General features: G+C 43.1%; 1 protein-coding gene across 4 annotated transcripts in view; it reads right to left on the reverse strand.

The window, feature by feature from the left end:
* Positions 1-25,799, reverse strand: part of CSMD3 (CUB and Sushi multiple domains 3) — a 1,318,842-nt gene that overhangs the window by 360,653 nt on the left and 932,390 nt on the right. For all 4 annotated transcript variants that reach the window (XM_075063193.1, XM_075063192.1, XM_075063195.1 and 1 more), the window contains 3 exons: positions 20,024-20,180; positions 7,877-8,068; positions 2,395-2,521 (listed from right to left, as the gene is read on the reverse strand). In XM_075063193.1, coding sequence (XP_074919294.1) covers positions 2,395-2,521; positions 7,877-8,068; positions 20,024-20,180 — 476 coding nt within the window. The remainder of the gene's footprint in view (positions 1-2,394; positions 2,522-7,876; positions 8,069-20,023; positions 20,181-25,799) is intronic.

Consider the following 25,799-nt stretch of genomic DNA (forward strand, 5'->3'; position numbering starts at 1 on the left):
GTTTCAGTCAAGCATCTAATGATAAAGGATACAGAGGTAAATATTACCGCATCCGAGGTAGAAGCCAAACCTGAACAGTTTAATGGGACTAAACTGGGGGGCACAGATAATCTTCATCCAAGAATATTAAAGGAACTGGTACCTGAAATTGCAAGCCCATTAGCAAGAATTTTTAATGAATTTGTAAACTCAGGGGTTGTACCGTATGACTGGAAAATTGCTAACATAAATTCTATGTTTAAGAAAGGGGGAAAAAAGTGATCCGGGGAACTATAGGCTTCTTAGTTTGACATCTGTAGTATGCAAGGTTTTGGGAAAAAAACTGAAGGAGAAATGATGATAATGATAATTGGGACAAAATACAACATGGTTTCACAAAAGGTAGATCGTGCTAAACCAATCTGATCTCCGTCTTTGAGAAGGTAAGAGATTTTTTAGACAAAGGAAACTCAGTGGATCTAATTTACCTTGATTTCAGAAAGGCATTTGATACAGTTCCACATGGGGAATTATTAGATAAATTGGAAAAGATGGGGATCAATATGAAAATTGAAAGATGGATAAGGAACTGGTTAAAGGGGAAACTACAACGAGTCGTACTGAAAGGTGAACTGTCAGGCTGGAGAGAGGTTACTAGTGGAGTTCCTCAGGGATCAGATTTGGGACCAATCTTATTTAATCTTTTTATTACTGACCTTGGCACAGAAAGTGGGAATGTGCTAATAAAGTTTGCGGATGACAAACAAACAAAAGTTGGGAGGTATTGCCAATAAAAAAGAAAGACCGAGATATCGTACAGGAAGATCTGGATGACCTCGTAAACTGGAGTAAAAGTAATAGGATGAAATTTAATAGTGAAAAGTGCAAGATCATACATTTAGGGAGTAATAACAAGAATTATTGTTATAAGCGGAGGATGCATCAGTTGGAAGTAACAGAGGAGGAGAAAGACCTCGGAATATTGGTTGATCACAGGATGACTATGAGCCGCCAATGTGATATGGCCATGAAAAAAGCTAATTCGGTCTTGGGATACATCAGATGAGATATTTCCAGTAGAGACAAGGAGGTGTTAGTACCATTATACAAGGCACTGGTTAGACCTCATCTGGAATACTGTGTGCAGTTCTGGTCTTGCATGTTTAAGAAGGATGAATGCAAACTGGAACAGGTACAGAGAAGGGCTACTAGGATGATCCAAGGAACGGAAAATCTGTCTTATGAAAGGATATTCAAAGAGCTTGGCTTGTTTAGCCTAACCAAAAGAAGGTTGAAGGGAGATATGATTGCTCTCTGTAAATATATCAGAGGGATAAATACCAGTCAGGGAGAGGAATTATTTAAGTTCAGTACCGATGTGGACACAAGAACAAAATGGATATAAAAAATAAAAACTGGACATCTAGGAATTTAGACTTGAAATTAGATGAAAGTTTCTAACCATTTAGAGGAGTGAAGTTCTGGAACCAGCCTTCCAAGGGAGTAGTGGGGGCAAAAGACATTATGCTTGGCTTTCAAGACTAAGCTTGATAAGTTTATGGGAGCGGGATAGGTATGATGGGATTGCCTCTATTTTTGGCAATAATTGGCAATTGATTCTTTAGATTATCAGCAGAAAGTATTGCCCAATGGCTGTGATGGGATGTTTAGATGGGACAGTGATCTGAGTTACTCGCAGAGAATTCTTCCTGGGTGTCTGGCTGGTGAGTCTTGCCCACATGCTCAGGGTTTAGCTGATCGCCATATTTTGGGTCGGGAAGGAATTTTCCTCAGGCAGATTGGCAGAGGCCCTGGGGGGTTTTCGCCTTCCTCTGTGCAGCGTGGGCATGGTCACTTGCTGGAGATTCTCTGCAGCTTGCTTGAAGTCTTTAAACCATGATTTGAGGACTTCAGTGGCTCAGACACAGGTTTGATACAGGAGTGGGTGAGTGAGATTCTGTGGCCTGCGTTGTGCAGGAGGTCAGACTAGATGATCATAATGGTCCCTTCTGACCTTAAAGTCTATGATTCTATAAATTGTGATCAGATGCTTGACTTGAAATTAATTATTAAGCTGCCACCTATTCCTTCTGATGTTTCTCTTTTTTCACTTTGTCTTACGCTGGCTGTGTCCAATGGCTTTAGAGCCATATACTCTGTGTATGTGTGTGCAGGTATATGTTTTAACAACTACTGGTTCTAAAACTAATCATACTATTTTAACTAATGAAATAATTTTACTACCTAACCCTACAAACCCTCACTCACAAGAGTAATGACACTCAGATTTGAGATGGGCTTAAACCAAAATCATTGATCAGATTTTTGTTAGACATATAGGCTTGGGTCCATATTTTGGGGATTGATCCCCTCTCAGTCGCAAACATAAGCCCATATTTGCTTCAATTACAGTACCTGACAATATTTCCTGGATCTACTTCAATCATCCACATACAACGCAGATTATTGTCATAGGGAAAAGGATAGCCAGGAGATAAGATTCTTCCTGATGATTCTCCTTTAAAACGGCCTCCACATTCAGCTAATGAAAACACAATTTGAATTACATATCATTTTTATCACATTAAACATGATTCTCCAAAACTATGTTTATATATTGCTGACCATAAGCATGTTAGGATTCAACACTTTATGAAATTATAACACAAGACAGAAGGAGGACTTAAAATGCTTTGGAAAGATAAGGTACTGGTGTATTTTTACTCACATGTTTATGTATTTTGCTATAATTCCTAAGCTTTTCAGATAATTCTGAAGGCAATACATCATTATGGAACACACCGTGCCATTTATTTTTAGTAAGAAAAACTCCCCAGTGAAGACAATGCAGATCTTAGCTTAACAACTGAAAGCATGACAGAGCCATAAAGCATTAGGAGTAAAATAAATAACAGACATGTAAGCAAGAAAGAAAATGCAAAGTAAGAGAGGCAGAAAAAACCTAAATAAAGCCAGAATATGCAGGCTGAAATTAAAAGTTTGGGCTTGAAAAGCAAAGTTGTAAAACTTTTTACTGAAGATGTATAATCATAGCAAAGCTACTTTATTGTTTAAATGACAACAGATGGTAAGTTACTCCCTGTTAGCTGGCCTCAGCCAATCATTAATCAAACCTGAATAATTCATAATCTTTCTAGCCCATCTCTGAGAAAACCTAATTTTTACAAAGACCCCTCAGGCCTTTTAAATCTCCTTATTTTGCTTTCCTTCCTTTTAAATCACTCTAATGCTTTCTCTTTTGGCCACACCAAAGCCAAAATAATGCTTTGATTAGATCTCTTGGTGTACTTAAAATGCAGTTCAATTTTGATTTAATATCACCTAAAATATTTAGTTAGGAGATTTATTACCTTATGATCTATGAGCTCTGTAACAAAATTTAATTGAAACAGCACTCTTGATTGATTTTCTGACATAGTAGAAGCAAATTTTCAGAGACAGGTAGTCCCTTCAAGATTCTTACATATTTTTAGGTATTTTCCCAACCTGATAACCCCTACAAGGTCTTTTGAGAAATATTCCTTCGTGACTATTCAAGGCAAAGAATGGGATTGTTACTCTCACTGTAGACTTGGGGCATAAAATGAGTACACTGTGAGAATAATATTATTTCTTGGTAGAAGAAAATAAAATAAAAATTGTATTTGTTTCAAGAAACAATATTAGAAATTCTGTTCCAGATTTGAGGATAATGACAATGGAATGATTTTCTTCCTCCCACCATAAGGAACAGAGTATGACATAAACTGTTCATGGAAGTGGCAAACATACATTTGGTTCATTTCCGGTTATTATGGCTGCATGAAATTGGTAAATACTCTTCCATACATTTTCCAACATTTTGTTTGCATCAGTGTCATGAAGATTTTTTTTTGCATTGAAATGTGAACATTCAAATTATTAATCTGATTCTGACTATAATGTCAAATTAAAAAAATGCTGACTATCTTTTAGATGTTTTACTGTGACACTTTTTTGTACTAATATAAATTATTAGAGTTCTAAACTTCAAAACCTGACAATATTTATTAGAGATGAGTCATGATCTCAAACTTCAAGCCAGTATCAAGGCTTTCTCTAAATTCAAGAATGTTTGAATTCAGGGGCTTCGTATGGCACATTATCAAGAAAAAGCAGGGCACAGTCACAAAGTCCTGATTCAGAGCTCAACTAACTCACAGTTTGAAGGTGACTGGATCTGTTGTTTTGATTCAGACTCATCTCTACTTTAGAACATGTTCATTTTGTCATTAGTGCTGGACACAACTGAACACAACACTTTTAGTGATCTTCCTTTTCTATGTAGCTTAGCTGCTATAGTGCTTGGCTGGGTTTCATCATCTTTTTTAAACAATTTCTTCAGTTTGTACTATTATTAAGACATCATTAAGCTCTGACAATACACTTGACAACATACAAAGCCCAGAAGACATGGAGCTACACAGAAGACATAGGATATATAATGTATTATTTAGAGGTAATCCAATATAATGCAGTCCTCAGGAGACAAAAAATCTCAGAGTGTTATAGGTGAGACTGCGTTATATCAAACTTGCTTTCCTCCTCACACCCATTCCTTGTTCCCTGACCACCCCCTCCAGAGACCCGCATCCCTAATCACTCCCAGGATCCCACCCCCTACCCAACCCCCCTGTCCCCTGACTGCTCCAACCTCTATCCACCCTCCCCACCCCCTGACAGGCACTCACCTGCAATGGCAGGACGCAGAGCAGCTTGGCCCCAGTCCGCTCCACTCTGCCAGCTCCCAGCCACAGTGCTCCACTTCCCATCATCGGTGAGCGCAGAGAGGTTGAGGAAAGGATGACCCCCCACACTCACCTGTGGTGGGAAGCAGAGTGCTGCGGCCCCAGCCTGCTCCGCTTTCCTTGCCCCAGCCCTAGCAGTGTTGCTAGGGGGCGGCTGGGGAAAGGTCCTGCACTCACTCGCGGTAGGAAGTGGAGTGCCATGGCTAGAAGCTGGCAGAGTGGAACTGGCTGGCGCTGGGCTGCTCCACTTCCCACTGCCGGTGAGTGCGGGGAGGTTGGGGAAAGGACACCCACTGCACTCACCAGTGGCGGGAAGTGGAGCGAAGCGACCCCAGCCTGCTCCACTCTGACAGCTCCCAGCCATGGCGCTCTGCTTCCCGCCACAGATGAATGCAGGGAGGTTGGGGAAAGGATGCCCCCCGTACTCACCTGTGGCAGCAAGCAGACCGCTGCAGCTGGGAGCTGGTGGAGTGGAGCGGGCTGGGGCTGGACTACTCCACTTCCACGCTGCAGGTGAGTACAGGGGGGATCCCTTCCCCCAAGCCCCCTCCCCCAAGTGATGGCTGGGGCTGGTGCGAGGGAAGCAAAGCGGGCTGCTCCCGGCCCCTCGCTAATCTCCGGGGCCACTCTGGGACTGCGGGGACCCCAAAAGTACCCTCCCACACTCCTGCCCCTCAGATTCGGGGGGGGGGGAGAGGGAGAGCCTCTGACCGCCCCCAAGACCCTCTGCCCCTTATCAAACCCCTCAGCCCCGGCCTGGCCCGACACCCTTAACATACTGCTCAGAGCAGTGTGTCAGAGCTTTATCATGTTGTATGTGAACCTGTGTTCTATCGGGTCACATTATATCGGGATAGAGGTATATTCTATAGATCTACATTTTGGTCTTTATTTTATTTAACATGAATAAGCAAACTGTATTAAGGAATGTGGAGGCAAATATTATCATTCTATAGTTGCTGTCAACACCTACTTTTCTTTTCCTCTTCTTACACTTTGACTATATAAAAATCTTGCACTGGTGTCACTAAAGTTATTTTAAGAATCTATTTAACCAAACCAGTACAAACTCCTGTACGGACACACTTAATTAGATTTATCACTGGCGTAATGCAATTTAACAAACTCTTGTCTGGATACATTTAATTTGGTTTCCAGATGAATTATATCTTCAAAAATAAACTCAATTGTGGATCATCATAGAGGACAAAAGACTTTGTTGATTGCTCTCCCCCACCTCATGAAGACAAGATATGTAGGTAAATTCCTCCCATGAGATGAGCTGGCAGGTGAGAGAAGGAGGGAATGAATAAAGATCCCTAAAAGGGAGAAACTGCATCTCTACACTGCTGGACTCTTGAGGGCAAGGTTTTATAGGCATAAGCAAGAGATCCCCGGTGTTTAGCCTGGGTTAGCTGTAAGGGATATATCCAACTTGCTTATTACAGAAGCTTCTATTACCTTTTGAAACTTAAGACTAACTTGTTCATGTGTGTATGTTTACAAGCTTTAATCCTATAAAAAACTCTATTTCCTTTTCATAGTTAATAAATCTTTAGATAGTTTATTACGGATTGGCTCCAAACCTTTTCTCTGGTATGAGATTTAAGGTGTAATTGACCTGAGGTAAGTGACTGGTCCTTTGGGACTGAAAGTAACCTGAATATTGTTGCAGTTTTTGGTGTAAGGGACGATCTACCAAAAAGACAACTTTGACTAGATAACAAAATAGATTGGAGAACCCAAAGGGACTGTCAATGACTCCATTGGGTGGGCTGTTATAAGTGCCTGAGAAGTTCACACTGAACGAAGGGCAGGTGAAACCTAAGTATAATTTAGGTTTTGTGCCCTGATTCTTAATAGTCTGCCTTGAGATTCATATTCACTGTCTTGAGACAGCTTGGCTGTCTTCATGACTCCAAGTTGGTAGACTTGCTGGCCCAGGAAGGACTTCTTATCCAAAAGGAGGGAGGGATAACTCAGTGTTTTGAGCATTGGCCTGCTAAACCCAGGGCTGTGAGTTCAATCCTTGAGGGGGCCATTTAGGGATCTGTGGTAAAAATCTGTCTGGGGATTTGTCTTGCTTTAAGCAGGTGTTTGGACTAGATGACCTCCTGAGGTCCCTTCCAACCCTGAGATTCTACAAGAATCACTAGCTCTAAGGACCAATAAAATATTGGGATATTTATTGTTATGATGACCAATTGTTAATCTGAAAGATATGTTTAATTCATTTTAATAGTATACTTATTCTTGGCTAGACAGGATCTTAGAATGAATGGCTATGCAGAGGCATAAGACAGAACAAGGCATCTATGACTTTTTCACAGAAATTAAGTCTGAGCATAAAGGAGCATGTGCAAACTTTTTCCCTGTTACCTTCAGCCCCCTCTTGAAAGAATGTGAGCAATGAGGAACATAGATGGAACCTTGGCTTCCATCCAGCCAATGACAAATTATTATCCCTTATTATCCCTCCCTCTCTCTCTCTCCGAGTCCCAAATCATAGAATCATAGAATATCAGGGTTGGAAGGGACCTCAGGAGGTCATCTAGTCCAACCTCAAAGCAGGACCAATCCCCAACAAAATCAAATAAGGAGGAGTGCCTCTTCTTCCCTGTGAGGCAACACATTATGTGTCACCCTTTATATAGGGCTGTAGCAAAACCACACTCTAACCTCCCTCCTCCTGTTGTGTACTATAGTATTCCTAATATTTGACATTTGCACTCTATTATGTAAAAATATTTACATGTGAAAAATGTTTTATAGCTAATCATATTAATGGAATATACTGACTGGTTTTACAAATAGTTTAGCAAGTCAAGACTGTAGATACCTTTTCTGTAAGTGTTAAAAACTACAAGAAACTCATTTCACTACAATTTCCATTATGCATTCCTGTATTAATATTTACTTTCTTGATTGTCTAGCTACATCTTTCAGATGCCAAGAAGTGATATATTTATCAGGTTGAGACAGGTTTTCCAGATCACACACATACAAAATTAACAAGCTTCTAAAAAATATAAAACCCTAAGGATCTCTCTCTCTCTCTCTCTTTTTTAAACACAGTAGAGTTTTCATTAAAGTTAAAAAGAGTCTACTACCAATACAGGATGGCAGAGGATAGTCCCATGCCCTTCTTTCCCCTGTCATACACTTTAGAAGGCTACTTCCATGGAGTGTGTAACCTGGATTGCATCCATAAATGATGGTACTGCCAGCAAAATGGCCTTGGTCACTGATCTTGTATCCAAATTGTGGCACACCAGGATCCTCACAGTGTGAAAGCTCAAAACCTGTAATGAGAATAAAGAATGGAGTAACAGAATTAAAATGATAACACTTTTACACAATTAAACACTTTTTGTCTTCCAGTCTGAACCCCGCATATTTTTATTTTTCATTTGGAAACATATTTAACGTTTGTTTGTTTGTTTTTTTTAAATGGGACTAGAAAGCTAGCCAGTTTGTTGGGCTCAATGGGCAGTGATCAATGGTTCAATGTCTAATTGGCAGCCGGTATCAAGCGGAGTGCCCCAGGTGTTGGGCCTGGGGCTGTTTTTTTTCAACTTCTTTATTAATGATCTGGATGATGGGATTAATTGCACCCTCAGCAAGTTCACAGATGACACAATGCTGGGGGAGAGATAGATATGATGGAAGGTAGATATAGGGTCCAGAGTGACCTAAACAAATTGGAAGATTGGGCCAAAAGAAATCTGCTGAGGTTCAACAAGGACAAGTGCAGAGTTCTGCACTTAGTAAATAAGAATCCCATGCACCACTACAGGCTGTGGACCGACTGGCTTAGCAGAAGTTGAGGAGAAAAGGACCTGGGGATTACAATGGACGAGAAGCTGAATATGAATCACCGGTGTGCCCTTGTTGCCAAGAAGCCCAATGGCATATTGGGCTGTATTAGTAAGACCACTGCCAACTGATCAAGGGAAATGACACTGGTGAGGCCACACCTGGAGTATGGCGTCCAGTTTTGGTCCCCCTACTACATAAGGGATTTGGACAAATTGGAGAGAGTCCAGAAGAGGGCAATGAAAATGCTAGGGCACATGGCTTATGGGGAGAGACTGAGGAAACTGGGCTTATCTAGTCTGCAGAAGAGAAGTCGGGGGGGGGGGGGGGGGAGAGAGCCCTTAATTACCTGAAGGGGGGTTCCAAAGAAGATGGAGTTAGGATGTTCTGAGTGATGGCAGATGACAGAACAAGAAACAATGGTTTCAAGTTGCAGTTGGGGAAGTCTAGATTGGATATTAAGAAAAACTATTTCATTAGGAGGGCGGTGAAGCACTGGAATGGGTTGTCTAGGGAACTGGTGGAATCTCCATTCTTAGAGGTTAAGGCCCAGCTTGATAAAGCCCTGGCTGGGATGATTTAGTTGGGGTTGGTCCTACTTTGAGCAGGGGATTGGACTAGATGACCTCCTGAGGTCTCTTCCAATCTTAATATTCTGTGATTCTTAGGTTGATAGAAAAGTACAGGATTTTCAAAGGAGAGCCTAGGAAAAATACTGTGATTCCCTGTGAGACCAATCCAGAATTCCTCATTCAGATATTGAGTAAAGTCTTCTGGACTGGGTGTACATGTATGTGTGTCTTAAAGAAAAAACGGTTACCCACCTTTTAGTAACTGTTGTTCTTTGAGATATGTTGTTCATGTCCATTCAAAGTAGGTGTGTGTGCGCCGCGTGCACGCCAGCCGGAAGATTTTCCCCTAGCAGCGTCCGTAGGGTCGGCTCAGGCACCCCCTGGAGTGGCGCCACCATGGTGCCCTATAAAGGGGCCTGCCAACCCTCCACCCCCTCAGGTCCTTCTTGCCGGCATTCCGACAGAAGGGCAGGAGGGTGGGTGTTGGAATGGACATGAACAACAGATCTCGAAGAACAACAGTTGCTAAAAGGTGGGTAACCATTTTTTCTTCTTCGAGTGTTTGTTCATGTCCATTCAAAGTAGGTGACTCACAAGCCTAACCTTAGGAGGTGGGGTCAGAGACCACTGCTGACTGGAGTACTGCACGACTGAAGGCTGCATCATCCCTAGCCTGGTGCGTGATGGCATAGTGAGATGAGAACGTGTGGCCGCTCTACAAATTTCCTGAGTCGGAAGCTGAGCCAGGAATGCTGCCGAGGAGGCCTGCACCTGAGTGGATTGGGTCGTGACCAGAGGGACAAGGGTCTTTGCTATACGGTAGCATTCCCGGATGCAGGTCGTGATCCACGAAGAGATTCGCTGAGAGGAGACCGGGAGCCCCTTCATTCTCACTGCCACTGCGACAAAGAGCTGGGTCGAGCATCTGAATGGCTTGGTATGCTCTATGTAAAAAGCCAAGGCCCTGCGGACATCCAGGGAGTGTAGCCTCCGCTCTTTGCTGGAGGCGTGTGGTTTCGGGTAAAACACCAGGAGAAAGATATCTTGGCTCATATGGAACTGTGAAACGACCTTGGGTAGGAAAGTGGGATGAGGTCTAAGTTGGACCTTGTCCTTGTAGAAGACTGTGTACGGGGGCTCAGATGTTAACGTTCGAAACTCCGACACCCATCGGGCCGAGGTGATAGCCACCAGGAAAGCAGTCTTGTATGACAGGTACAGCAGGAAGCACGAGGCCAGAGGCTCAAAGGGAGGCCCCAAGAGGATGGAGAGGACCAGGTTCAGGTCCCAAGCAGGGGTTGGCTGACGCACATGCAGGAAGAGCCTGTCCATACCCTTGAGGAAACCCCCAACCAGTGGGTTCGCAAACACTGAGGTACCCCCTTCTCCCGGATGAAAGGCGGATATGGCCACCAAATGTATGCGAATGGAGGAAAGGGAGAGGCCCAGCTGTCTTAGGTGAAGCAAATAGTCAAGGACACAGGAATTGGAACCCCTCAGCGGGTCATGACCCTGCTGACTCGACCAGATGGAGAAGCGCTTCCATTTAGCCAGATAGGTGGCCCTAGTTGACGGTTTCCTGCTACCCAGCAGCACCTGCCTGATCTGCTGGGAACACTGCAGCTCCACCGGGTTCAGCCATGGAGCATCCAGGCTGTGAGGTGAAGGGATCCGAGGTTCGAATGGCGGAGGGAGCCCCGGTCCTGTGTGATCAGGTCCAGGAGTAAGGGCAGTGTCAGGGGCACCTGAATGGACATGTGCAGGAGTGACGTGTACCAATGCCGGCGCGGCCACTCCAGAGCTATCAGGATTACCCTGGCGCGATCCCTGCAAATCTTTAAAAGCACTCTGTGTATCAGGGGAATCAGAGGAAAGGCATAGAGCAGGCTGTCTTCTCATGGCTGAAGGAAAGCGTCCAACGGAGACCCCCGACTGCAGCCCAGAAGGGAGCAAAGCCATCGGCACTTCCTGTTTTCCCTTGAGGCAAACGGGTCTAACCGGGGAAAGCCCCAGAGCTGGAAAATTGAGCGCACCACGTCCCGTCAGAGAGACCACTCATGACCCTGGAACGAGTGACTGAGAGTGTCCGCCAAGCCGTTCTGCTCCCCCAGAAGATAGAACGCCGTCAGGTGAGTGGCATTGTGGACACAGAAATCCCACTGCACGAGGGCTTCCTTGCAGAGGGGAGAGAAGCATGCACCCCCGTTTGTTGATATAAAAGACTGCTGCCGTGTTGTCTGAAAGGTGCCGGCCAGGTGAGACCGGAAGGTCAAACATGCCAAGCAGACCGCTCTCAGCTCCCTGACATTGATATGCAACTTGAGGTCCTCCGGCGACCACAAGCCCTGTGTCCTGGGGCATCCCAGGTGCACTCCCCAACCTCCATCCAAGGCGTCTGTCACCAGGGAAAGGGAGGGCTGCGGAGCAGCAAAGGGAACACCCATGCAGACCTCCCACAGGTTGAGCCACCACTGAAGCGAGCGCAGCCCAAGCAAGGAACAGAAACCACGGAGTCCAGGGGGTTCCTGACCGGGTGATAGACTGTTGCCAACCAGGACTGCAGCGGGTGAAGCCGGAGTCTGGCGTGGACCACCACATAAGTGCATGCCACCATGTGGCCCAACAGATGGAGGCAAACGCGTGCCGTGGTAATCAGGGCATGGTGCAGACCGAGGATGAGGTCAGAAATTGCACAGAACCTGGACTCCGGCAGATACGCTTTGGCGTGTGTGGAGTCCAGAACCGCTCCTATGAACTCTATGTGTTGCGTTGGAGACAGGGTGGATTTGGCATTGTTCAAGAGGAGGCCCAGATCAAGAAAGGTCCGCCTGATGAACAGCACCTGGGTCTCTACCTGCTCCGTGGAGCAGCCCTTTCTGAGCCAGTCGTCCAGGTAGGGGACTACCTGGATGCCGTGCCTGTGCAGGAAGGGCCCCATGACCGCCATGCACTTCGTGAAGACCCTGGGAGCAGCTGACAGGCCAAACGGGAGCACCGTGAATTGCAGATGGGCACTAGCCATGATGAACCTGAGGTACCGGCGGTGCCATGGAATTCTGGCAATGTGGAAATAGGCATCCTTTTAAGTCGAGGGCGGCATACCAATCTCCTGGATCCAGGGAGGGAATGATAGAGGACAGGGAGACCATGCGGAACTTGAGTTTTCTCACAAACTTGTTCTGCCGCCGCAAGTCTAGGATGGGTCTTAGGCCCCCTTTTGCCTTCGGTACGAGGAAGTACCGGGAGTAGAAGCCTTTGCCCCTGCACTCTCGCGGGACTTCCTCCACTGCCCCTGCCTCCGTGAGGGACTTCACTCCTTGAACCAGAAGTTGCCCGTGAGAAGGGTCCCTGAAGAGGGACGGGGAAAGGGGTTGGTGGAGCAGAAGGGAGGAAAACTGGATAGAATATCCCTTCTCTACCACGCAGAGCACCCATTTTTCCAATGTAATTCGGGACCAGGCATGGAAGAAGTGGGACAGACGTGATCCAAAGGTAGGGGTGGGAGGATCCAGAGTCTCGATTGGCAGGTCGCCCTCAACCGTACCATCAAATAGGGGGTCTAGGCCCAGATGGTGGTCCCGATTGGCCAGACGCCTGGCCGGAGGGGTGACTCTGGTGACGTCTCCTGCCATTTCTACCGGTCTGCACCCCAGCTCCTGGCAGGCCTGTGGCTGGTATGGGCGAAGGGCCACCTGCGGCCTAAATTGTCTGTGCTGGGTTGCGGGGGCATGCAAGCCCAATGAGCGAAGTGTGGCCCTTGAGTCTTTTAAACTATGGAGACGTTTGTCTGTTTTCTCTTAAAACAGCACCTGCCCTTCGAAGGGGAGGTCTTGAATCATCTGCTGGACCTCATAGGGCAGGCCCAAGACCTGGAGCCAGGCGCCCCACCGCATGACCAGGCCCATGGCCAGGGTGCGCGAGGCAGAGTCCACCGCATCTACGGCAGCCTGGAGGGAGTCTCAAGAGATCAGTTTGCCCTCCTCCACTAGGGCTGAAAACTCTGATCTCGAGTCCTGGGGAAGGAGCTCCACAAACTTCAACATGGCCGAACACGTGTCGTGGTCATATCGGCTTACTATTGCCTGTTGATTGGCAATGCAGAGTTGGAGTCCACCCGTGGAGTACATTTTCCTGCCAAAGAGCTCAAGTCTTTTTGCGTCTCTGCTCTTTGGTGTTGATCCTTGAAACCCTTGACACTCCCGTTGGTTAGCTGCATCTACTACCAGGGAGTCAGGGGGAGGTGGGTGTACAAGTGCTCGTGCCCTTTAGAGGGGACGAAGTAGCGCCGCTCTGTCCTCTTGGCAGTAGTGGCCAATGAGGCTGGCATTTGCCATAGGGTGCGGGACGTATTCGCTATCATCTTTATCAGTGGAAGGGCCATCCTGGATGGTCCTGAGGGGGCCAGGATGTCCACTACAGGGTCCGCGTCCACCTCGATCTCCTCTGCTTGGATTGCAAGGCTTTGAGCTGCTCGCCGAAGCAATTGTTGGAGAATTCGAGTTTCCTCTAGGGCCGGAGGTGCAGCCGTGCCCAAGACCGCCTTGTCCAGGGAGGACGACGAAGAGATTACATGGAGCAGCCCTTCATCCGGTGCATGCGGCCTCTCTGGGTCCTGCGGCACACTGTATTGAGGTTGCGGTGCCAGTTCCGAGTCCAAATGCGGCACTGCGGCCGGTACCGGGGTTGCTAGTGAGCAACTTGGTGTATCACGCAATGCTGGCGTAACCCATACTAAAGCTGCTGCCCGGTTAGGGGGTGCTGAACTTGATGATGGCACACCCCTGCCTGGTGACGGTACCGGTGGGGGTGGCAGCTGCGCTGGGGCCACCAACGTCAAGGACACCGAAGCTGACCGTGACCGAGGGCCAAACGCCTGGCCTACCGACTGATGGTAGACCCAGGGAGTCCAAAACGGCCACTGCGAGGGCAGTGCCACTGTTGCTGCTACTATGGTTAATGTTGGTGGCTTGCGCCCGACATCGATCTCCTGCTCCGCGACCTGCTGCAGTGATAGGAGTCTGCCTCTGTGTCTGAGGTCTCTGAGTATGAGGACCTGGGCGGAGCGGCGCCCGGTGCCGAAGGTGAGCGGTGCTGAGGTGACGGGGAGCCTCTCCTCTGGTCCGGTGCCACCTTCACAGCTCGGTGCGGGAAGGGAGGCGATAGCATGGCCGGCTTGCCTCTAGATTGTACTGGTGGGCAAACCACAGTAGGCAACTCTTGACGATGTGGGGAGGCCGGTGCCGGGAGACCCATCAGATCTGAGGCCACCTCAAACGCCTCCAGCATCGATGGGTGGCATATGTCTTTGCTGAGGCCCGGAGAATTAGGCTGGTCCGGACTCGACCGCCATCTCTGCGGTGCGGGAATCGACGGAACCGCCAGGGGCTGTAACGCGGCCTGTCCGCTTAGCTCCAGGGGCGGGGTCGGCCTTGGGTCCTGGTGGGGAGACTGATCCCTCACCGGCTTATTTTTCTTGGCAGGCACCTGCAAAGGTGAGTGGTGCCGCACCAAGGCTGACTTCTTATGACCCGACTCCGCCTAGTGCCTGGTCTTGGACAACCTGGGCTGGACCTTAAGTCCTGATGCCAGTGCCGGGGCACTCCGCACCGAGGACAATGTGCTGGGGCCCGCCTCGGCCAGTTCTGGGTCTGAGGGTGGTCGCAGGGGGACTCTAAGTCTTTCAGCCCTGTCCTTGAGAGTTCGCGGGCAGAAGCCTCTACAGATAGAGCACCGGTCCTTTTGGTGGCTCTCTCCGATGCACCTCAAGCACACAGAGTGTGGGTCACTCTTGGGCATGAATTTCCCACAGTCCTCGCAGAGTTTGAACCCAGGGGATCCGGGCATGCCCCAGCGGGTGACGAAGACTGTGGGGGGGACCCCCCAACTACGAAAACTATATACAAAGAACTATCTAACTAACTATAATATAACTGAATACACGGACTAAACAGTACGGATAGGACACTTCCAGATTGCTATGCAAGAGAAGTTCCAGCTAGCCGTCACTGGCGGTAAGAAGGAACTGAGGGGGTGGAGGGTCAGAGGGCCCCTTTATAGGGTGTCATGGCAGTGCCACTCCAGGGGGCGCCTGAGCCGACCCTACAGACGCTGCTAGGGGAAAATCTTCCGGCTGGTGTACATGCGGCGCGCACACACCTACTTTGAATGGACATGAACAACCACTCGAAGAAGGACAGATACTTTTACCAATCACTCAGTGACTTCAAGTAGAATTTTCAAAAGCACCTAAGTGATTTAGGTGCTAAAGTCCCACTTTCAAAAGATACTGGACACATAGGAGCCACAGACTAGGTTTACACTGCAATCTATAGGTGTGACTGCAGCATACATAAACTACTTAGATCAAGCATCAGAGGGGTAGCCATGTTAGTCTGGATCTGTAAAAGCAGCAAAAAATCCTATGGCACCTTATAGACTAACAGATGTTTTGGAGCATGAGCTTTTGTGGATGCATCTGACGAAGTGGGTATTCATCCACAAAAGCTCATGCTCCAAAACATCTGTTAGTCTATAAGGTGCCATAGGATTCTTTGCTGCTTTACTTAGATCAAAGCTATCTTAAGTAACAATAGCAGTGAAGTCATGGCAGCACAGGCAGCTACAACTTGACTATGTATCCAGGGTCCTTTGCATCTTGCAGACTTTGCAGCTGCAGCTTTGCTGCCATTATTACTGGAGCTAGCTTTAATCTTTAACATGTGCTGCAATCATATCTCCAGCCCGACTGCAGTGTAGATATACCCCAAGTCTCACTGGAAGTCTTTGGTCTTGTCTATACCAATTAGATCGTTGCAAGCTGGGGTGTAAATGTGGACCCTGCTACCATGCACTAAAAATTCTGTAGTTTTCTCTAACCTACCCCACTCTGAAACAAAAGTATATTAAAACACACTATAGTGGTCTATTAGTGAGTGGCAGCAGGGTTCACACTGACATCTACTGCATGGTAGATTTACATCCCAGCTTCACATGAACTAAGTGTTTATGTAAACAAGTCCTCAATGAATGACATTAAACAGGCTTTAAATTCTTCATGACATTCGATTTTCCTTAAGAAAGGTTATAAACATTCCTATGTTTAAGACATAGCCTTCAAAAACTGCATGCTTTTAGTGAATGTGCTGTTCATCTCTTCTTACTGCAGCTGCTATGCCTATGGCTCAGTTAGTCAGTGAAATACAAAACCTTTTGATTATTCTTAAGTTGAACTTGAACTGATCTAAAAAAAGAAAACAACAAAAAAAATTGAGGGCTCTATACATTTGGTTGGCAATTGCCTGTTAAAAAGTGTAATGCACATATATGTGGTAAATTAAATTACAATAAACTGTAGCACTATCGTGAATAAAAACGCACATGGACAATAGTCTGAATTGAAAAGCAGAGTATATTGAGTTTAATTTGCTGAAATGATCAATATTCTGAAAAAGTCAAGAGTTTTACTTGTCTTTATGATGTATTTCAGCTCACAATCCTTTCAGCTGAGAACCATGAAAACTTTTTTTTAGTGCTGAGTAATTACATGGCTTGAAATGGCCATATGTACTATAAATACCCATCTACTTCTAAAATGTGACAATAACTTATAACACAACACTAAAATTAATTGTCTAATTATCATGATGACACTTTGATTTAGTTTGACAACGAATGTGTAGGCACTCATTAGCAAAATTGCAGAGCACGATTGTTTGTTGTTGTACTCTTTTCACGCTTTAAATTAAAACCTTCTCCTTTACAAAGCCACATTGTTTGAATACAAACAAGCACTTTCATAACAGTTAAATAAAATAAGCACTTTCATAACAGTTAAATACCCTTCCATTCTAATCCTGCTTTCAAAAGCTCATGACTTTCAGAACTGGGGGATTGAAAGGTACAGGCTGATCCCAGCCTGAAGATGAATTGTTTGGGAAAGTTTGCTCCAAAACAATTCTGTCACTTTTGAGACTAAGGGAAGTAGGATAGCGAGATAAAAAACACACTTGTCTATTACAAAATTCCAGCTAGGGTTAGAAAATTGAAATATGGCCAAAAATTAGCTCTCGTTTAGAACAAGTGCATGTGAGTGTTCCAGTGAAAATTGCTTTTAATTTGAACAAGTTTGGAGCATCTGGGAATCTCATTCTATTGGAACACAAGCAAATTTTAATAATAGCACTTAGCTCATAACGTGCATAGGTAATAAGGGCGTATGGTGCATGCACCAGACATTCCCCCACATGGCTGAAGAGGAAGCAAAGAAAAGGTTCTTCACTTCCACCATCACATGCACAGTGTCAAATTAGAGAACTGTGCTGAGTGGTTGACAATTTGCTCAACATTCACACTCTCCACTCAGTCACTGAACTGTTTTATTAATTATGAAGAATTTTCATTTACTTTGCAACAAAACTGCTCAGATTTGGACTGAGCTATGTATTGACATGGAAACAGAAACATGTTTTGGTAGGTTAAATGATGTGTCTTTTCTACCTGAGTTTCTGCCAGTATGCCTCACTGAGAATATGGAGATAACAGGGACCTTCATGTCATAACCTGTGAGTCGGATCATTGTGCTATCTGAATGCTGAAGGTCAGGTGGGAAGTACTGAGTCCCATTGTTGGCCAAGATTTTCATTTGTTACCCGGTGGGTGTGGGGAACAGGCATGTGAGGTCCATGTTTAAGAATCTAAGTCTTGATGTTGGCAATGTAGCTAACTATTGACTTGTGTCCATGTCATAAACAGATAGCTAAGGGTTAATGTTTCTTTTACCTGTAAAGGGTTAACAAAGGGAACCAAACACCTGACCAGAGGACCAATCAGGAAACCAGATTTTTCAAAGCTTCAGGGAGGGAGTTTTTTGGGTGTGGTTCTTTTCTGCTTGTGCTCTCTCGGCTATGAGAGTGATCCTATCTCCAGGCTTTTTAATTTCTGTTTCCAAGTTGTGAGTACAAAAGGTAGAAAAACAATAGGCTTCTATTTGGTTTTTTGTATTTACATGTGTGTGTTGCTGAAATGTTAAATTGTATTTCTTTTGAATAAGGCTGTTTATTCATGTTTTCTTTAAGCATTGACCCTGTAATTGTCATTCTGATACAGGAGACCATTTTATGTCCTTTTCTTTTCTTTTTATATAAAGCTTTCTTTTTTAGACCTGTTTGAGTTTTTCTCTGGTTAAGGAGTAAGGAACGAAGGAGGGGAATCCCTTGTGTTAGATACTAAGCTTGATATGCATAGCCTCTGGTGTGAAGGGGAGAGACACTAATCTCTTGGGTTTGTGTTTCAAGGAATGGAAGAGGGAAATCTCCTAGTGTACCCAGGGCGGGAAAATCTTGGGGAGAGGTAAGGGAGAGAGGAAGTGGTTATTTTCCCTTTGTTGTGAGACTCGGGCATCTGAGTCTGGGGGTCCCTGGGCAAGGTTTTGGGGGGACCAGAGTGTACCAGGCACTGGAATTCCTGTCTGGTGGCAGCGCTATCAGACCCAAGCTGGTAATTAAGCTTGGAGGGTTCATGCAGGCACCCACATTTTGGACGTTAAGGTTCAGAATTGGGACTTATGCTTATGACAGTCCCATCACACAATTTCTGGGAAAGTCACTGAGAAGGCTGTGATTAGAACTGGTGAATAATGAATATTTTGGTCCACTGGCAGTTCTGAAAAATTAAATAAAAAAGTTTTGCTGTAGATCAAATCAAAAATAAATGTTCAACTAGTCAAAAAGTCAAAAAACTTTCTTCAGGCATTTTCACAAAAGCAAAAGAGGACTAGATTCATAAGATATTGGGGGGAGGGAGAATGATGATGACCACCTCTCTTGTAAGTTTTAGTCCAGTGGTTAGGAACGTACATGCTTGGGATGTGGGAGATCAAGGTTCAAATCCTCTCTTTAGCAGATGAAGAAATGGGACTTTGAATTTAGGTATCCCACATTACAGGGAAGTGTCCTATCCCCTCGGGTAAATCTTTCTCAATCTTGCCTGTTAAAGCTGTTTCATTTCCTATAAATAATTAAATAGTCGTTGGAGCAGGAATTTGAAGTAGGTTTCTCATATTGTAAATGAGTATCCTAATCTATCAGGATCTGAAGTCATTCTCATTCTCTTTCCCTCGTCCAATGATTATTCATTATCATTCATAGTGGCAATTCATAGCCATTTATGTTATGGTTTGTTTGTTTATTTTCAGGGGACTGTGCTACAAGGAAAATTTAGCAAAACAAAACCAACATAATTTGCTTATACTACAAACGCCGTAAAACGTGGTTTATTTTCACTATGGAAATTCCAGAAAGTCAATGGCATGTGTAATAATACTGAAATTCCATACCTAATCAGACCAGTTGGTTGTCTAATTCAGTATCCTGTCTTTGAAAGTGACCAGTAGCAAATGCTTCAGAGGAAGCGCTCGTTTCCCCACCAATAGACAATTATACAATAACTTATCCATGGCAATGTTTTCTGGTAATTCTAGGTGGTTAGTGATTGGTTATGTTCTGAAGCTTTCATTAGGTTTTTGTATTTATTTTAAGACTAGCTACTATAATTTCAGATATTTTTATTCATGTAAACATTTAATCCTTCTGTGAATCCCATTAAGCTCTTACTTCTATAATATCGTGTGACAGTGAGTTGCACTGTATAATTTCCAGAAAAGAATATTTGAGTAATAGAAAAGCTAGAGTTCCGATATAATAAATATTTGATTTGGGCAGAAAGTTGAAAATGGATTATTTTGAGAGAGTGATGAATTGGTGGCAATATTTTACCAGTTTTTAATCATCATTTGAATTTATAAGTATGAACAATGACTGTTTCAAGCCATGAACAACATAAATCCATTATTCTATTTGTCTACATACTTACTTGTGTAAACAAGCTGAAAACCTTCATTGGTTCCCTCTGTATCTGAGTTAAATTCCAACCACAGATGATTTGAAGTACTACTTAGTGTCAGTCCTCTTAATGAGGCCCCAGTAAATGCACCCAGCAGGTGAGCTGTGTTGTCTTTTCCATCATATATCTGTAAAACAAATATGACTTGTACAACTTTAAAAAATTTCAGTTACAACATAATTTCACACATCTCTATTAAGTATAAGGATGCTTATTGTACCGAGACCTATTGTAAGTCAATTTAGAGAGCTCTTTATGCATATGCTGTTTGTTTTTCCTGAATTATGATATAATTGTGGTGATTTTTCAAATGCACAATTTAAAATATGTCAGTTCTTTTTTGCATGACAATTGAAGTGGAAAGCGTTGCCATTTCAGCAAAATGTTTTTAAACATTTGTGTTTACTTTGCCATTCCCAATATTATAATGTTTGCCACAACATATCAAGGAATACTTATTTTGTGTACACACTTCTGCCTCAGTCCTGGAAGTGGTGTAATGCAAAAATGTAATGTCTCCCCAGCCATGAATGTTAAACAAACCTCTGCAAAATATTACTTAGTAAATAAAGGTGCATGTATAACAATAAAATAAAAGGAATGAGAATAAAACAAACAGAATAACTGGCTCCTTAAGTTGGAAGAACAATATAATTTATATGTAAACTGGAAACCAACATTTTTATTTATTTTTCTTCAAGAGCTGTTTTCCCCTATATAACAATGGACATTTCCATAGAAAAAATTAAATAAAATCCCAAACATTTCAAAGAATCTATTCTAATAACATTTAGCAGATTTCATTGCAAGTTTTGTTCTTTTTAAACATTAGAGGTTGTTACATTCCATTCAGCCATGAGAAAGTTAAACTGTAATTTCATTAACTGTAGTTGCTATGCTTAACACATAAAATCTTTGACAAGTAAGTTTTAAGAATGATTACATTTCTACATGACTAAATTAGACTCATAGACTCATACGTCAGAAGGGACCAATATGATCATCTAGTCTGACCTCCTGTACAATGCAGGCCACAGAACGTACCCATCCACTTCTATAACAAACCCCTAACCTATGTCCGAGTTATTGAAGTCTTTAAATTCTGACTTTTGTCTTATTCTTGATTTGCTGCACAGTGAAACTCAAAACTTTTCCTGTCAAATAAATAAATATTCATGCTCAACGCTAAATAAAGTCTACTTTTATCAGTGGAAAAATTATGTAGTGTTTGCATTTGTAAACATGAATGTAAAGCAAAACCAACACAAACCAAAAATGCCATTCTCACCCAATGTATTAAACGGGAATTTAAAATGTGACACGTAACTATTATGAGCTGCTTTTTGCATCTGTGTGGAGGATTTACATACATAACGCCGATTTAGCATTAATCAGAGACTTCTGCATAAGCCTCTAGTAAAAATGGAATCAGTCCACTATCTTTCAGATGATCATCTGAGTGAATGAGGTATAGCACTTTCAGAATGAGATTGCAGAATGACAGCAGTGTCTGGGCCAACATTCCTTGTCTCAGTTAAAACAAGGAAACAACAACAAAAAATAACAAACTCACAGACTTTAATGCTAATGGCTCTGTGTGAATTACTGTACCACTACCCTATATCTATTACGTAGCCTCTGAACTTCTAATAGCTAATTCACTGTTTTATTAGCATTTTGGAATATTCCAAAGTACAAAAGGCATTCTATAAAACAAGAGTCTTCTATTTTAGTGAAGCCATGTATGTGATGATGAACTAATACAATGGAATGTTTATTACTAAAGTGTTGGGGGAAATGACATGAATTTTCATAATATTGTGGCTTCAGTATGAATAGGAAATCAGTTTTGCAAGTCCAGCAAGATTTGTTTCTGTAGAACTTCAAATATTCCACTAGAACAGAGCTTAAGAAAAAGTCATTACTGTGGAGTGTCAACCAATGCAACCCACAGGGCCATTAAAGAAACCCTATGGTTAACTAGAAGTTTCTGTTCATTGTAAATAAGTGCTGCACTGCATGTTAGAAAACTATTTAGGAAAACAATCTCTTGGAGATACTATTCTGTTATTAACTACTAATTGCTTGCATCAGTAATTTCAGATCTCTGGAGATCTCAGGAGATTAGATGTCAAAACACTCTTTTTGAAATACAGTAAGTGTAGGCAAGATTATTTATGCCAAAGTACTTGACGCACCATTTCGTAACAACTTCAAAATCAGGTTCACATATAGCTCCTTATGGAGATGTTACCTCATTCAAAGGCCTTCCAGAAAATGGCTACAATATACTGAGATTGTAAGACAGCTAACTACCAGATATCCAACTTTATAATTATCTGGTATGTTTTGTGTATACACTACATATGTTTCTCCCAATGAAGCTTCTGTTCTATATGCTCCTCATTGTAGCAATCTAAATAATATTTCCAACAGTGCAGTATTTGTATCCAAGAGCCACAAAATCAAGAACTCCAGGTCTGATACTCTCTATTCCAAATCCCTGAAATGGCTCATCATCCACTATCACATCATATTTAATCTTACTATGACCACCTTCAAAGCTCTGCATAACTCTGCCTCTCCCTGCCTATCATATCTTGTTTAATTGTTCATTGCCCTGCCTCTCCACTCAGCAGCATTCCCAGTCTTTGCCACCAGTGTGTCATCTTACTGTGGGATCACTTACATAACCTCTTCCACATGCCTGTCATACATTGTATAACCTCACTGTGCTCATCTGAAAAACCTCTAACCCGTGCACAATTATGTCTTTCTTAAAGATCCACTTCACAGAGTTGAAAAGGTCACTATTAGATGTTCTCGCCCTAATTCCTCTATTTGTCTGTCTGTCCTTAGGTTTGAGTCTTTCAGAGCACAGACTGGTCCTTTTGCATGTCTGGAAAGTGTCTCAGACATAGTAAGCCATAAACAAACAAACAGCAGTGCACCATTCTCAGTTCCACACCTGGCATCATCTCTGACTGGCAACAATGGGCCACAAAACACATTACAATTTCTATGGAGAAGCTGTGCTTGGTCGTACACAGCAAACATAATAGCGTGTAATCTGATATTTGGGCAAACAATTCCTTTATCTTTGCTAATTTAAACTAACATACAGAAAAAGACTTGGAAACAAATCAAACAAACGAAAAACAAAAGATGTTCAGAAGAACACTATGCTATGATTCCTAACTGTACTGTATGTAATTAACATTGCTGTCCACATATGCTGTACAAAATAAAGGATTTTTTTTCACACTGAGCCTGAAATAATATTATCTACTTTTCAAAGGGAAGGGCAGTAAGTAAAGAAATTGTGTAGAAGACATCTGACCAGTATAACAAGATGGGGGAGGGAGAAGAGCTGAGTCCATAAAGGTGATGAAGAAAGTCTCACACACACAACAAAATCCTGAAATTCCTGTATTAGAAATGACAAGGAGAACTACCAACAAGGAAATCACTTCTTAATATTAGAATTGAAGTTTATGAAGAACCAGGATTATCTGATAGTTGAAAACAGCAAAGAAAAAGGTTACATAATTCCAATACTGACATTGACTACATATAAGGAAAACACACCCTTGGCCTTGAGTATAAAGAGTTTATAATATACTGCATAAACAGAAAAGATGGTACATTATTTGCATATAATGCACAGTAAAAGAACAAAAGAGTTGGACATACTGAACAACAAATAAATTATGTATAAATAGTCTTAGCTACAAATGTGTTATGGAAAGCTTTGCAGAAACTACAATTACCTAATTAATCTATCTCTGTTCCAATACCAAAAAGGTAAATAAACACTAGACTTTAGATTGTAAGTTTGTCAGGGAAGGAACCATTTCTTTCTATATGTTTTCACAGTCTCTAGCACTTAATAAGCATTTTCCTCAGTTATTATAATTAATAATAATAAGTTACAAGTCTCATCCAAACTCATCCTGCGATCAGTTGTTCCACGGCATGCAGGAGGCGCTGGTGGGGGGAGGAGAGGAGCAGGGAGGGGTGCGCTTGGGGAAAGGGCAGAACTGGGAGAGAAGATGAGGGGCGGAGCGGGGGTGGGAAGAGGCAGAGTGAATGCTTGGGAAAAGTGGACTGACGGAAGGGCCTGGGGATGAGTGGGGGTGGAGCACCACTGGGGAAAGGAAAAACCTCATACTTGTGCATGCAGGGGCCCCATATTTCCTCTGTGACCATTTTGCCAGTGCAAATATACAGAAATAAAGAAATTATAAGATGTTAAGAAACACTGAGCCTTAGAATAAAAACATCATTGTTTCTAGACTCTCAGAAACGATGGTGATGAGGCGCACAGAGGTACCTAGACAGATGGATAATACACATGGTAAGCAACGAAAGCAGCAAATAATCCTGTGGCACCTTATAGACTAACAGACATTTTGGAGCATGAGCTTTCGTGGCAATGAACAATTCTCAGGGTAAAAATGTTAGATTCAAATAAAAATAAAACTAATGATTATTAACTGAATAGGGTAGCACTAAAGTAAATGCACTAAAGACAGAGTGGATGCCTAGCTTAACTTTATTTACAAGTCCGTGAAAATTGAATTAGGATTAGTAATAAGGCTAGGGCAGAGGAACAGAAGCAGAATAAATGACTTTTGAAATGAAATTGAAAGCAGACCTGAAACAAAGAAAACTATTCTAGGAGAATTAGTGGTACACTATACAGCCGTTTAAATCATATCTGACTTAAAGATAAAACAACTTTTATACGATGGCCCTTCCTCTGATCCTGCCAAGCTAGATAAAATTGATATCTCTTAAAGACCCTGGCTTTATTTTATTTTTAAACATACTTTTTAAAAAATCTGTCCTTGGTTAAATATATGCTGAAGACACAGTAATTTTTCATAGATAAATCTGGATAAAAATATTGGAGTAACTTTTTAGTGTTCAATCCTACTGAAATGGATGATAGATTCAGAGTGTACAGTATAACCAACACATATTTTTTTTGATAAGTAAATATGTATCATGTGTGAACAATAACTAACATAAAGGCTATTAATAAATTACAAATAATGGTACCAGTATTTTCCTAAAATCTCCCATAAATTCATTTCATTAGATAAATATTTTATGCCTTTAATTTCCCCCCTCAAAATATACTGTATTGCAAATGTCGTCAATCTTCTTGCTATATTAATCCTTTCTCACTGTTTAGTATGACAACTGAGTTCTCTCTAAAGTTGACACTAACTGGGAAATGACTGCTTGGGAAGGAGTACTGCAGAAAATGATCTGGTGGTTATAGTGGCTCACAAACTAAATATAGCAAAGAGTCCTGTTATCAGAGGGGTAGCTGTATAGTCTGGATCTGTAAAAGCAGCAAAGAGTCCTGTGGCACCTTATAGACTAACAGAAGTATTGGAGCATGAACTTTCGTGGGTGAATACCCACTTCATCGGATGCATGTGGTGGAAATTTCCAGGGGAAGGTGCGCGACAGGATAGTGCGCGACTGGATAGTGTAGTGGTTAAGAGTGCTGCCCTTTAATATGGGAGACCGCCCTTTGATACAAGAGACCGAGGTTCAAATCCTGGTTGGTACCCAACTTTCCAGTAGGGGTCCTTGGGCAAAAGACCCCCTAACGCTACACCTGCCTACCTCAAATATGAGAGTGACACGAACTAGGAGAGTCATGCCGGCTTGGATGTTGCCCGGATTAACAAGGTCCATGCCAGATGTTGAGGAACCAGGACAATCTGAC

Source organism: Chelonoidis abingdonii, chromosome 2 (assembly GCF_003597395.2).
Source record: "Chelonoidis abingdonii isolate Lonesome George chromosome 2, CheloAbing_2.0, whole genome shotgun sequence".
NCBI classification, from domain to species: Eukaryota; Metazoa; Chordata; order Testudines; family Testudinidae; genus Chelonoidis; species Chelonoidis abingdonii.